Raw genomic sequence first — 13495 nt, forward strand, 5'->3', positions numbered from 1 at the left:
CCTATAGCAAATTATTGTTTTTTTTTTCCTTTATAACTTTTTTCACTGTTAACATATCTCACACTAATCTTATTATTATACTAATGTAAAAAACAAAATATCCTTTAATGATTTATTTACAAATAATTATGTGTATGGAAGTTCACAAATACTTCGTGTAATCAAAATATTCATGATTAAATTTGTGTTAGCCAACCTAAGAAGTCTCAGGGCCTGTCCTCTTCAGCTTAATTTCAGTTCAGTTCAGCTCCAATCAGTTCAGTTGAGTTCCGTTTCTAATTTCCTTCTCATAAAACAGTTCAGTTCAGTTCAGCTCAGCAAATCAGAACATGTCCTTAGTGAATAGATTAAACATAATAGGGGAAGTAAGAGTCTCATAAAATAGATACTCTGTATAAATCATATACTTCAGTCTAAAAATCTTGGTTTGATGTAACTAATGTCGATTGAACTTTAGTACAGAATGTTCAAAGCATGAAAAGATGACTCGGTGGACTCTGCAAAACTAGAACTATGAAAAAATATTGTTGCTGTTACAATCTCACAGGTAATTTTGTTCAATATTACTAACTACATATTCTTTTAAAATTACGAAGAAAATATTGCCTTGGTTAATCATTTTGTCCTAATTACTTGCGCTGGTCCTCATTTTACTAGTTAAAATATTCACCCCTATCCATTTTCTGGTAAACTTTCCCCGTCTACTTTTCCCTAATATATCGCCCCCATGCGGCTCTTGAATCTCCTCAAGGCTCCATCAGACCAACCTTCTCCATATGCGAAACAAACATCAATAGTGTGGCTCTTGAATCTCCTCAAGGCTCTATCAGACCAACCTTCTCCATATGCGAAACAAACATCAATATAGAGGGAACATCACGCAGCGTCACTACCTCACACCAAGACATTGCATCAGTAAAACACACAGGCATAGGGAAGTTCAAAATGCTTCATATGGGACTGGTTGTGTCAGGGCAATAGGGCAACTACCAACTCATGACAAACTGCCCCCACCTAAGCCACAAACACCCTTGTTTTGGTGCTGCTAGGTTAGTTCCACGGCGCTTCCCAGCGCACAAGATATCACCCAAGCCACTCTCGTATAAACAAGTGAGATGCCCTGCTCTCCCCTTAGCCACTAACCAGGTCTTTGAGTGTAAGTGAGAAAAAAAAAAAAAAAAAAAAAAAAAAAAAAAAAAACAGGCAGTAATATCGGAAAGTAATCTCTCAGGTAAAGAAAATGAAAAACCCTTATACATAGAAGTTAATTTGATTTTGTCAAATGGGTTTCAGGTTCCAACATCCCTAATATCCTAGCGAATGAAATTACACAAAATTGCCAGTTTCTCTTAAAACTCTACTTGCTAGGGAATACTACGAGCCCTCTCAACAGCAGAAAACTACAACTAATTGTAATTGATAGGATCAGCAAATGCTTCCTTACATCGAATCAGCATCATCACAGTTTTATATATAAAATTATCGAGGTGCAGTGTACACCTGCTGGGATGCATCATACTGTGGATAACCAGGCTGAGGCTGGGGTGACAGGGTTTTTCCATAAGCAACAGGAGCGCCAGCAGGAGCAGTAGCATAACCACCAGATTGAGGGGCCACTGCCGCCTGGTCATAACCAGTTTGAGTTGGAGCTGGTTGAGCATAGCCTTGAGCCACTGCAGGTGTGGCACTGTAGGCTTGTTGTCCCGCCGCTGCAGCATAAGCTGATGGGTCTACTTGGCCCTGATACCCATAGGTTGCGGCACTAGCAGCTGCAGCTTGATCATTGTAGCTCGCTTGTGCAGTTGGTGGATATTGACCATAACCGGTGGTTGATCCAGCAGTTTGAGCATAACCAGTGGCTTGCTGCCCATAAGCAGGAACAGGCTGGGCCGCTTGCTGAGGATAGCCTGCTGCAGCAGGTTGGGGTTGACTATAGCCATCGTTGGCTACAGGAGCAGAACCATAAGGTGCTTGTGGATATTGCTGCTGTGGAGGCATGTTTTGAGCATAAGGCTGAGCTGCAGAAACAGGAGCTTGGTAAGGTGTATCTACTGCAGGCTGACTTGCTGCTTGAGGGGCATAACCCTGAGGGGGGGCACCCTGTGATGGCATGCCGTAGGGTGGTGGCCTATTGTATTGCTGTTGAGGTGCATAGCCTTGTTGTGGTGCATACCCTTGTCCAGCATAAGGCTGCTGCTGCATTGGTGCCTGTGCATCATACTTCGGCTCTCCATACCCATGACCATAACTTTGAGCAGGTGGTGCAGTTTGGGAGTAAGGAGTAGGGTGAGCATATTCTGCACCTCGAGGCTGGGGGTAATTGTAATTTGCTTGAGAATGAGGTGGTGCCATCGATGGTGGGCCAGATGCATGATGACCTGGCATGTGTGTAGAGTGTGGAGCAGATGCCGGAGCATTTGCTCCATGTCCTTGTCCGTAATAATCATATCCACCGCTATGAGAAGGTGGTCCTTGAGCTGGTGGTCTTTGCTCCCAAGAACCAAAGCCGCTTCTTGGAGGGCCCTGTGGAGGATAATTTCCATAAGGCTGAGGTGGGTATTGCTGATTTTGAGAAGGATAAGGACCTCGCTGGTGATAGTCGTATGGCATGGACTGACCGCCATGAGGGCCACGACCACCCCATTGAGGACCACCGCCAGGTACACGAGGACGATAACCCTGCTGGTTATAGCTATTGCTAGAGAATTGTGATGGCCTCCCAGGCATCTAGGAAAATTGAGAAGAAAGAATTAATAGTTTATATATATTCATAAAATCAAGGTCTTAACACATAGACATTGAAAATTGCTTAAAACCCATAATAATAGCAAATTGCCAAGTGATATCAGAACTGAAAAGAAATAAGCACGATAAGATAGGTCACATCCCAGAATCGGAAACTAAAGAGCATGAAGCAACAGCAATGGCAGAATTCAAGAAACTAAACAGGAATGAAAATCACCTGGACAGGAAAAGGTTAAACCTACAACAATTATTTATATTTTATAGCATGAAAGTAAAACACAAGATACCAAAAAAAGCGTGCAATGGTATGCCTTCATGACTGAATTTCTCAAAGAACCCTCCATGCACAAGAATACTCAAATAATTGATACATAAACAACTATCAGTTGTAGCATAATGACAAGCTCTGACATCCGTGAGGCTAAACCATGAAAATATCAACACAACAGGAGTTGAAATAAGTAGACATGTTCTCCACTGCTTATCACCTTGAGTAACTTACTATGATGAAGGCATGAACAATACTAGCAGAAAATCAGAGATTCATTCAGAGCAGTGATAGCAGCAAGCTGGGCCCAAACATAGAGGAAATAATTAAAAAGAAAATACATTTCTATAAACTAAAATCTGCATGCCTTGCATTCTTCAAGTATTTGTCTGATACATATGATAAATTACATGCATCCACAATCTGAGAAAAGGAAAAGTGAAAAGATAACAGGTGAAACATTCTGATCTTTCATATATAATGGAACTTGTATTTCAAAACTCTCATCCATACAAACAGGTAGATCATCAGTCAGAATTGCTTTCTATTAATACATGTTTTAGTACATGTGGCACCATAGAACACTGAGTTCTACATAACATTCTCTTGGTAAAAATCATTGTTTCCAGTTTCTAAGTCTCAAAGCAATCTTACCAACTAGTAAAATCCAGCAATGGCGAGACTTAACGCCTGATACCTCTCTTCGGTGGATGACACTGAAATTTGGTTGCCTACTGATACACCAAGAAACGAATGCTGACCGCATTTGGAAGGCAATAGCCATATCTGCATTTTTAAAGCCAACCAGTTCGCAGTCGGAACTTTTTAACATATGAATGGAATACAAGATTTTTCCAGTTGAATCAAGTGACCTTGGCATGGATTATGTATCATTTTTGCAGAACTCTCATAAATCTCACTCATATAGATCTCTCTCTCTAGTCAGGATAAACTACTGCATAGTGAACACCCCCCTCCTCCCAATGAAAGATCAACAAGTCAGCTATCCAAGTGCCAACTAAGATATGTATGCTACCCATCACAAACCAATACAACCTCTTCATAGCAAAGTTAACATTCTCCGACATAAAAAATAAAAAAAAAAAAAAAAATGAAGAAGCTTCAAAAGCAACAACTCATGAAATCTCATACAAGACTTAGAAGCTTCTAAGAAAGCAACATACTGGATTAAGAGTACTACAGCACTACAACAATCATAATAAAATTCATAAGAGAAGGTTTTTTACTTGTATGGTAGTTTTCAAACTGAGTATAATACTAGATTGTAGCAATTAGGCTCTTGCAGAGACAAATCTTCTTGATTAATTCAAATTTAAACCCCAAAAAAGAATTTTTGGAAACTATAAGTGAATGTAGATGATCATTAGGTCAAAAACATTATACCTGGATAATGCAACTACAGATAGATCATTAGGTCAAAAACAATGGATTATACCTGGCTAATGCAAGTATACATACAGAGAACAAATACGATGCCAAAAGGATTGTTTCTACCAATAAGATGTACCTTCAGATATCTTTTATATTTTGATAAGAAAAGGTATATCTCTTGATGAAAACTGGATCGACCAGCAAGATGTATTATCATAGTTGGCAAAAGGAAGAAAGTCAGCATGTCAAGCAAGCTTACATCAGAGGCAATTGATGTCAAGTTGTCAGCTTATATATGCTACATAGTATGACATCCTTTAGGTGTAAAAAGCAAAAAGAAAATTAAAGCCCAGCTTCTCTCAAATGAACAAACATGAGCCTAAGGGTGCATCAGTACCGAAGCATATGTTCCAATAACTACTAAAACAGATGTTTCAACTGACCGTTAGAATTGGACTCCACAATCAATAAAACTTTGTGACATTCACAACATTAAAGGAAGCCGCCACAACAATTCATTGTGTAAATAGAAAACTATTGTTTTGGGCCAACAAGAATAACAGGTTCAAGAGTGACATGCTATCCTAAATCAATATGAAACACTAGTATCAAAAGTGCCAGCCATACATAATCTTAGCTCATAAATCATAATGACGTAGATATGGAGACAGAACAGAAAGCACATTCAAACCTAGGTTACTGAACCAAAAACACCCAAAACAAAGATAGTAGCTCCTAAATAATTATGTAAACAAAATATTTAGATCATGGCCATAAATACCTGATTCATAACTTCCTTTATGAGTTCCCGGGCTACTTCCAACTGTTTCTTGTCACCAGTAACTTTCACCTTTTTCTCTTTAGATTGATCCCCAGGAAGATTTTGTGGTATCAACTACAAGCAACAATTAGAGGTACAGTTAAGAACACTGCTATTTTATTGGAGATACAAGTTATGAGAAAAAGATACGCTTAATCAGTACATTCATCCATTATGTTTATGTGAGGTACCTGGATGCGTGCACCAGATCTTGTCTGCAGATTCCTAATAGTCTCTCCGCCCCTGCCTATGATTAAACCAACCTGCATGACAAAAATGAGTATTCAATTAGAAAGCAAGAATCCCAGGCTCCCGGCAGACTTGAGACAGTTTGACACGAGAAAATTCATAGGTTTTTTTAGAGTTCAATTACAATATGCTAGCTTTTTAGTTTAATTTCAGGTTGGCTTATCAAACTAGAGTTATCACATTTTGATATTTACATAGATTTCACAAGCTATCATTTCCCAATCTTAGCTTTCGACAACTCAAAATTGAATATCTTTTACATAGATTATTCATCTTAAAGTAGTAACACAGTGAAGAACTACAAAAAAAAAAAAAAAAAAAAAAAAAAAAAAAAAAAAAAAAAGTGTAAAGCTTAAATTACTTTGTCAGCGGGAACAGGTATCTCAATTTCTAATGATCCAGAAGTAATAGCAGCAGTAAAACCTCTAGCCACAAGGGATGGTGAGCCTCCAGCGTCAGCCTGCAAAAATATATATATATATATACATAAAGAGTTAAAATAATAATTTATTTATAAAATAAATAAATAAATAAATAAAAAACCTACAAATATGAGAGGAGCGCATAAAGAAGACCCATAGCAACTTGACACATGCACAAACTACAATTAGTCTTAAACTTTCATTTATTGCCAATTTCCAACAGATGAGACCAACCATTCTCTGGCTTTAGACGGACTGAATTTAAACAGCCTTGCGAAATTGTCTCAGCTACTAATCTACTGGACAGCAGTCAGTGGTCATCACATATCATATTAAAGCCAATAAAACATCCTTATCCAGCCTAAAGATGGGGCTTCTTTGAATATAGTAATGCCAGTGTAGGTGCATTATCATGACTAAATGCAACTTTCTACAGTTCCAATTTTGAGCTCACACAAACTGCTAGATTACAGAATCTTTTACCATGATTGTCATTAAAAAGCTAAATTGATCAATACAACCTCTAAAAAACAAATATAAGGCCTTGTTATTTTTATCTTCAAATGCCAGGAAAAAATTGCATCAGTTCAGGTAACTTCAATTAAGTACAAGGGCTTCCAAGTTCAATCTATGCTATTCCTTAACCGCAAAGCAAGGAAATTCTACGTGATCACATGTCACCCCTCTGTAAAGATGACAAGGCTCTGCATCCTAGATGATGTAACTTCAGCAATCTCTTCCTATAACAAAAATGACTCTACAAAAACTTGAACCCACAACTTTTTTATTTGACATGTAAAGAACTTAAACGCTAATCTATACTCCATTTTAGTGCTATATGGTATCTATCTAATCAAACACGCCTATAATATATTGTATCTAAATTCTACAAGATACCAAAAAAAAAAAAAAAACCATTTAATTACATTCACAACTAATCATCAATAACAATTTTATTTATAATCAAATAATTCACCTTCGTACATATTCAACAATATTTCTGAGTTCAGAAAAATTAATAATATATTGCATACTATCACCGAGGGATGTAGCACTTGATTAGAGGACATGGCGGGAGAGGATCTTGGTTGGCAACTAGGTTCACATAGTCAGCATACAACACAACTAGAAAAACATGGCAGCAATAAAAATAAAATTAAAAAAAACTCAAACAAAGGAAAACATAATAATCTTTGCAACAACCATACCTCTGCTATAACATCTTTTATCAGACTCTCGGCCTTGTTTATACTTTGAAGTGTCCCCTCAAGTTCAACCGGCCTAGTTGCAGATCGCGGATCAGCTTCTGCATCTCTTGTTATCTGAATCTTGGCCCCTGAATTCAGCTGTAGGTACTTTATCGTATCTCCAGACTTTCCAATAAGAACTCCAACCTGAAACATTGCAGAATCATAATTGAAATTCATCACCAAATTAACTGCTCTCAATCACTCCTACCAGAGTTGAATACTCTTTTAGGTAAAATTAAGAAATAATGACCAACCTCATTCCAGTAATACTAAAACATGATCACTCATTTCAGTCAAATAATACGGAGGAAGCAATAAACACTACAAAGAAGTGCTACTACTCAAAGTCACCTTATTATTCGGAATCTCAATCCTCCGAGTCATGCTTTTACTACCAGAATCAGTATATTGTTGCTCAGTCGCAACATCACCTTGTTCTGCACCTTCAGTGGCAGTCGTTTCCGCACCTTCATTCGCAACATTCTCAGATGAAGGTATTTCAGCATCCTTCTCTTCCAAATCACCATCTTTGGCATCAACTTTCTCCTCACCCTCAGCAACCGCGGTTTCCATTTCAGTAACCTCTTCAGGAACCACCTCTTTAGTGCCTTCCTCGCCACCTTCCTGATCATCATTAGCCACTTCGGTACTCTCAACAGCCACCTCGGTTCCGGCATCCACCACAGCATTCCCATTCTCATCCTCCCGCTTGTGTCCGTTCTCACTTGCTGTATTTCCCGAACAACGTAAAAGATATCAATGTCAAAAACATCAATTCCAAAATATATGAGCATATTACATATTATACATTCTAATATCATCATCAAATTAACTCAAACTCAGCACAAAATAACATTGATTAAATTCATTTTCGACAAAAACATCAATCAAAAGAAAAATCCAGCAAATCTTCAAACAATACTCTTTGCAAGAATCAAACCTAAACAATCTGCTATTGATCATCATCAATGTCAAAATTACATATCAAACAAAACTCCTCAACACGAAAAACAAAGCAATAAAGAAAAAGGAAATGAGAGAGAGAAACTAAGGCAAACCTAAAGAATCAGGTTGTTCATCCAAACGAAGGCGTTTAGAAGGTTCTTCGCCGCCATTTTCAGCGTCAACAATTTCGTTGTGTTCGCCATCAAGCTCGGCAGTAGAATCAGGCGCCGCTTCGTCAAGAGAAGGTTCCTCCATATCTTCGAGCTTACGTTTGTGGTGGTGATCGATAGGAGCTTCAGAGAGCACAGCAACAGCTTCTTCTTCCGCCATTGACGGATCTTGAAGAACAAAAATGGAGGAAGATTTTAGGGAGGAGAGAGAATTAGGGTTTACAGAGTTCGGAGGAAGAAGATAGAGAGAGAAGAAGAGGATTGCGTCAGTAGGTAGAGTGGAGTTATTTATGCTTTTATATTTATGAAAAAACTTTAAAAATAAATAAATATAAAATGAGATATTTTCAGTGAAACTAGCAAATTAGGTAAAATAATTTTAATGCTAGTAACCTAATTTAACCGAGTTAAGCATAAGATTGGTGATTATGTTTTAGTGTTTTTCACCGTTTGGTGATTAAGTTTTTTTTTTCACCTTTTGGTGATTGTAGGATTAAATTCGACCAGAAAAAATATAAAAACAGCAAAATCTAAGTGACATGTCAGATAAACATAATCACCTTGGTTAAAAACTTAGTCACTTGTAGTTAACCAATAGAAAAATAGCACGAAAAAATATATTTTAATTTAGTTTTTTTTACCACCCGTTTTCCTCCATGATCAGTTGATCACAACCTTCATCCTAACCTCAATGACCACTTTTTTCATCCATTTTAATCCCAAGAAACATATCAATATTCAATACCAACAACAACTTCAATAATCGAAATATTTTTTGGGTTCATCAACAACAAATCGAAATCCTTTAAAAAAAATTGAAAAGGTCGAATTCCATAACCAAACCCACACAATTCTCTATGATCAATTGATTATCCATCAAAATATAAATTGGGGTTTAATCTGATAACGCTTCAATCTTTAATTCCATGCTTACCTTCTTCCCCTTTTCTTTCTCTCCTCCTCCTCCTCCTCCTCCTCCCCCTCCCCAGCATCTTTCCACCTCCATTGATGATGTAATCTCATTCTTGATTATGGTTAGATGCAGATGCAATCTTAGCCGTTCGATTAGTCGGTTAATGATTGATAAATTCTCTGATTAATCTTCTTTTTCGCCATCTGATTCAACTTCTCTGATTTTCTTTGCATCCAGATTAGTTTTTTTTTTCTTTCTCTGGAAACTTTTATTTGGGAAATTTATGGATGACTTTCTACGCTTTACTCGAAAAACTTTTATTTGGGAAATTATTTGTATAAGTTTAAGTTTTTTTTTTTTTTTTTTGGTTAAATACTTCATATTAAATTCCAGAATTAATTTGTATAAATTTAAGTTTTTTTCAATTAAACATTAAGAATTTTGGGTGATTATGTATTTGCTTGGGTTAAAGATGAGTTAAAGGCAATACAGGTGAGTTAAGTTGCCTGAATTTTGGGTTCAATCACCAAAGGGTGAAAAAAAAAAACTTGATCACCAAAGGGTGAAAAAAACAAAAACTTGATCACTTGTTGTATGCTTAACTCTAATTTAACCTAATTTGCTTGTTCAAACAAAAATTCTTGGGTGGACCTTATGGTCCCACGTGACAATTGCCGCAAAACACAGCCCAGCCCACTAACTTGTTTCCCATGCTTACTAATATCTCTTCTGCCACAGCCTACTAACTTCTTTCCCAACCCTTATTTTCGACGCCATTAACAACCTTCCTAGAGCTCGAATTTTCAACTCTCTCCTTCTAATTCTAATCAATTCTAGGGTTTATTAACCAGGTACGTCATTACCCCCCCTGACATTATCAACATTCCCCATACTTCCCCCTGTAGTATCCACATGACCATCCTGAAACTTCAGTTTACCACTAACAGGATACATATCAGAGAGTAAAATTGCACACCCAAAACTTTTGGACAATTTTTCCTTCTTAATTCTGTCCCTAATCAACTCATCATTCCAATGTTGAATTAAGGGTAAAGAAGTACTTAATTCAACATTCCTAAATTTCAACCTATAGAAGTAAATAATCTCCAACATCAAAATACAACCACAACAGTTCTGAATTTCTCCTTTTTTGTAACTTTTGACACCTTCACACAGTTTTTCAAGAACATATTTACACCAATTCAAATTCTTAATTTGTCCAACATCATCAAGTGCCTTGGCAATCCTAAGATCAGTGGTTCTGCTAGAAGTAGGAGCTAAAAATGTGGATACTGCATGCATAACAAAGAGTTGCTTAAACTCATCTCCACCTTGACCTAAAGTAGGTATTCTATCCTCTAACAAATTAAGTGGAATTTGGTCATTTTCATCTGTTAACCCAAAATTCAACCTCCAATTATGTTTGAAAACAAAGTCAGGATTATTTTTATTAGCAGATCGAGGTATCTCCTCAACATTTTTGGGATTCAAAGGAAGGCAAAACATATCATACACATCATACTCACTCACCACAAACTCCTTACTATTATCAATTGAAAACATGCAGCTACCACAGTCAAAAGAATCAATTAGCCACCTGTACATACTAGTAGGATTCCTTTTCAACTTCAATGATAACAACCCTCCAAAACCGATTTCATTTACAGAAATTTTTTGATCATAAGTAAACTCAGACATCATGTCAACCAAATGCAAAGGCCTACATTTAGTTTTAAATGGCCGCAATCTGCAAAATAAAAATAATAATGCATAGTCACACCAACATGCATGTTGAATCTAACTTTTTGAGAGCACTCCAAAGTAAATAAAGTTACTTACGTAGGTACATCACCACCAGCTTCAACTATTGATTTCTTCGTTCTTATCCTTGGCTTCTTAACACGAACAAGAGCAGTAGCTTCAACGCTAGGTTCGGGTTCATCTTCAAGAGTTCTCTTTTGCCGAGATGAAGGTGAACCAGTTGCAGGAACTGAATGTTCATGAACCTCTCTAGAAACATCTTCTTCAGCAACACTCTTTTTCTTTTTAGCTCTAGTATTCTTCTTCAAGCCTTTGGCACCATTTTTATAGAAAAGAAATCAAAATGTAAATTATAGTGACCTTACTGAAACAATAGTGACCAGAAAATTTAAGACCGTGACATGTCATTGTAAAGTGCATGTTTACGCAGCATATATGATAAACAGAACCAAAAATAATCAGCAATGCTACTTTAAAAGAAAACTTAACAGTTAACATGCATTATAAATATTGTAGTATCAACCATGTGTATCTTTAGTAAGGACTTTAAGGCATATTAGTTTTAGATAAATGATAATAATTTTGCTCTACTTTTAGTATACATGAAACTTTTGTATTTTAGTGAAGCTTCTACGCGCTTTCATGGGGGTTGATTATTGCCTCGTACTCTATAAAACATGCAAGTATTAGCAGATTTTGGTTAATACCCTGCTATTGATTTTTCTCTAGTTAATCTAGTTGTAGTGATGGTACTCAAGAGACAAGTTGGTGAGGAGGCAAGTGACAATTCATCACTTAACAATAGCTCCCAAAGCTAGCCAACAAAAACTCGATTCATAAAGCGCAACAAAGACATAGAGTAATATAATAGCAGAGATGTAATTAAGGAGCATGATTGAAAATATGCAATTAGCATAGAAGAATCTTAAAATGCATATTAATCAAGTTCACATCATTTCATCCCTTAAAACAAGCACATTCTGCTAAAATCACCAAAACTCTAACTCTCTAAAATCCAATACCAAAAATCAACCGATCAGTACAATTTCATCCTCATATATAGTTCAACAGACTACAGTATACTAACAATTCCACGGAATCAAAGGAATCAACACACAAAACAAAAAACAGAACCATTACATATTACATATTAAAGGCGAGTAACATCATCGAGCACAAATCATCATCAATTTAATTTTCTATCAAAATTCAACGAGAAAACAAACAACTAAACAATCATTTGAACTATAAAAACAAAATTCAATCAAACATTTATTAGGTTTTATGTGTTATGTAACACCCCCAAATCTCCCTCTACGGAAATACTAGTATAATACGTATAATTATACTGTAGAGATAGACTTAGGCGTATTACCGCCGCGTGATTACGCAAGGCTACTCAACTTACTAACAAAACAATACTTTGCAGCGGAAACTTCAAAACTCTCCTTTATTAATAATAACTATGAATAGAAACCAATGTTATGAGTACTCAAAAATAGATACAAAGACCACGATTCCTAACTTAGTGAAACCAAATCCCGGGACTCCAATGCATCAATTTATTCCCTCCACCTGAAATAACACTGCTTACCATTACGGTAAACAAGGCGAACCAAAACAAATAAGAAATACGGGTTAGCAAATATGCTAAGTACGGTAAGTGCAAGATAATTAAACTCAATTTATTTGCATACATGCTTTTGAAATCAATTCCAATAATTAATCCAGTAATTCCAAACTCATGATTCAAAACCAATTCTCAATATTCAAATCCCAATAATCAATAAAACCAATTCCAATTATTTTAAAACCAATCAAACCAATTTAACCAATTCCTCTCCCAGGTGTGCACACCCCCCAAGCTAGTCTCCTTATGTTACAAGGCTATTCTTGAGGAAAGACCCGGTCATACAAAGTCCAAGGCCTTATCAAAATACCAAATCCGCATAGTGGGATTACTAACATGCTTATAAAGCATAAATAATAAATTTAATTCAATGATTAAATAAATCCTCTTTAAATCCAATAATTCCAACCTTTAATAATAATAATTCAAACTCCCTTTTTTTTTTTTTTTTTTTATAAATCCAACAAGCTTTCAAAACCAATCCTTTTTAAACATGAATAATAAATTAATTAATCAAAACATGTTATAAAAAAATCAATACTCCAATTTAATTATTAAAACCAATCTTTTAAACATACTTTTATTTCATAAACCATAATTCAAGTCAATTTAATTCAATCACCATAAAATCATTCAAACATGCTCATTCAAATCAATCTTTTTTTTTCAAGGTATCTAACCACCTAACGTACCTTAATCCTCGCTTAGCCAAAAACACTTCAAAAGAACTCTCAAGTAGCTTGATCGAACACACCCTACAAATAAATATAACCTTAATTAATATAAGGTTAACAAATAATCATAAATAATGAAATTAAAAACCCCCCAACTATAAATTAATTTTCATAAACATCATTAAAATTCTAATTTTATATAATTAAAACTACTCATAATAATTTTTATAAATCCCCCATAATAATAATAATAATA

The 13495-nt window shown here is 35.9% G+C and overlaps 1 protein-coding gene across 1 annotated transcript; it reads right to left on the reverse strand.

Annotated features, from left to right (window-relative positions):
• Positions 1-1232: 1232 nt before the first annotated feature.
• LOC145579839 (uncharacterized) lies at positions 1233-8539 on the reverse strand. The gene is made up of 7 exons (XM_081637121.1): positions 8205-8539; positions 7498-7874; positions 7105-7290; positions 5836-5934; positions 5417-5488; positions 5187-5300; positions 1233-2727 (listed from the first exon to the last, which is right to left on the reverse strand). The coding sequence occupies exons 1-7, from the start codon at positions 8419-8421 to the stop codon at positions 1480-1482; spliced, it is 2313 nt and encodes a 770-aa protein (XP_081493247.1). The 5' UTR covers positions 8422-8539; the 3' UTR covers positions 1233-1479.
• Positions 8540-13495: the final 4956 nt, after the last annotated feature.

This window comes from Chenopodium album, chromosome 14 (genome assembly GCF_948465745.1).
Source record: "Chenopodium album chromosome 14, dcCheAlbu1.1, whole genome shotgun sequence".
Lineage (NCBI taxonomy): Eukaryota > Viridiplantae > Streptophyta > Magnoliopsida > Caryophyllales > Amaranthaceae > Chenopodium > Chenopodium album.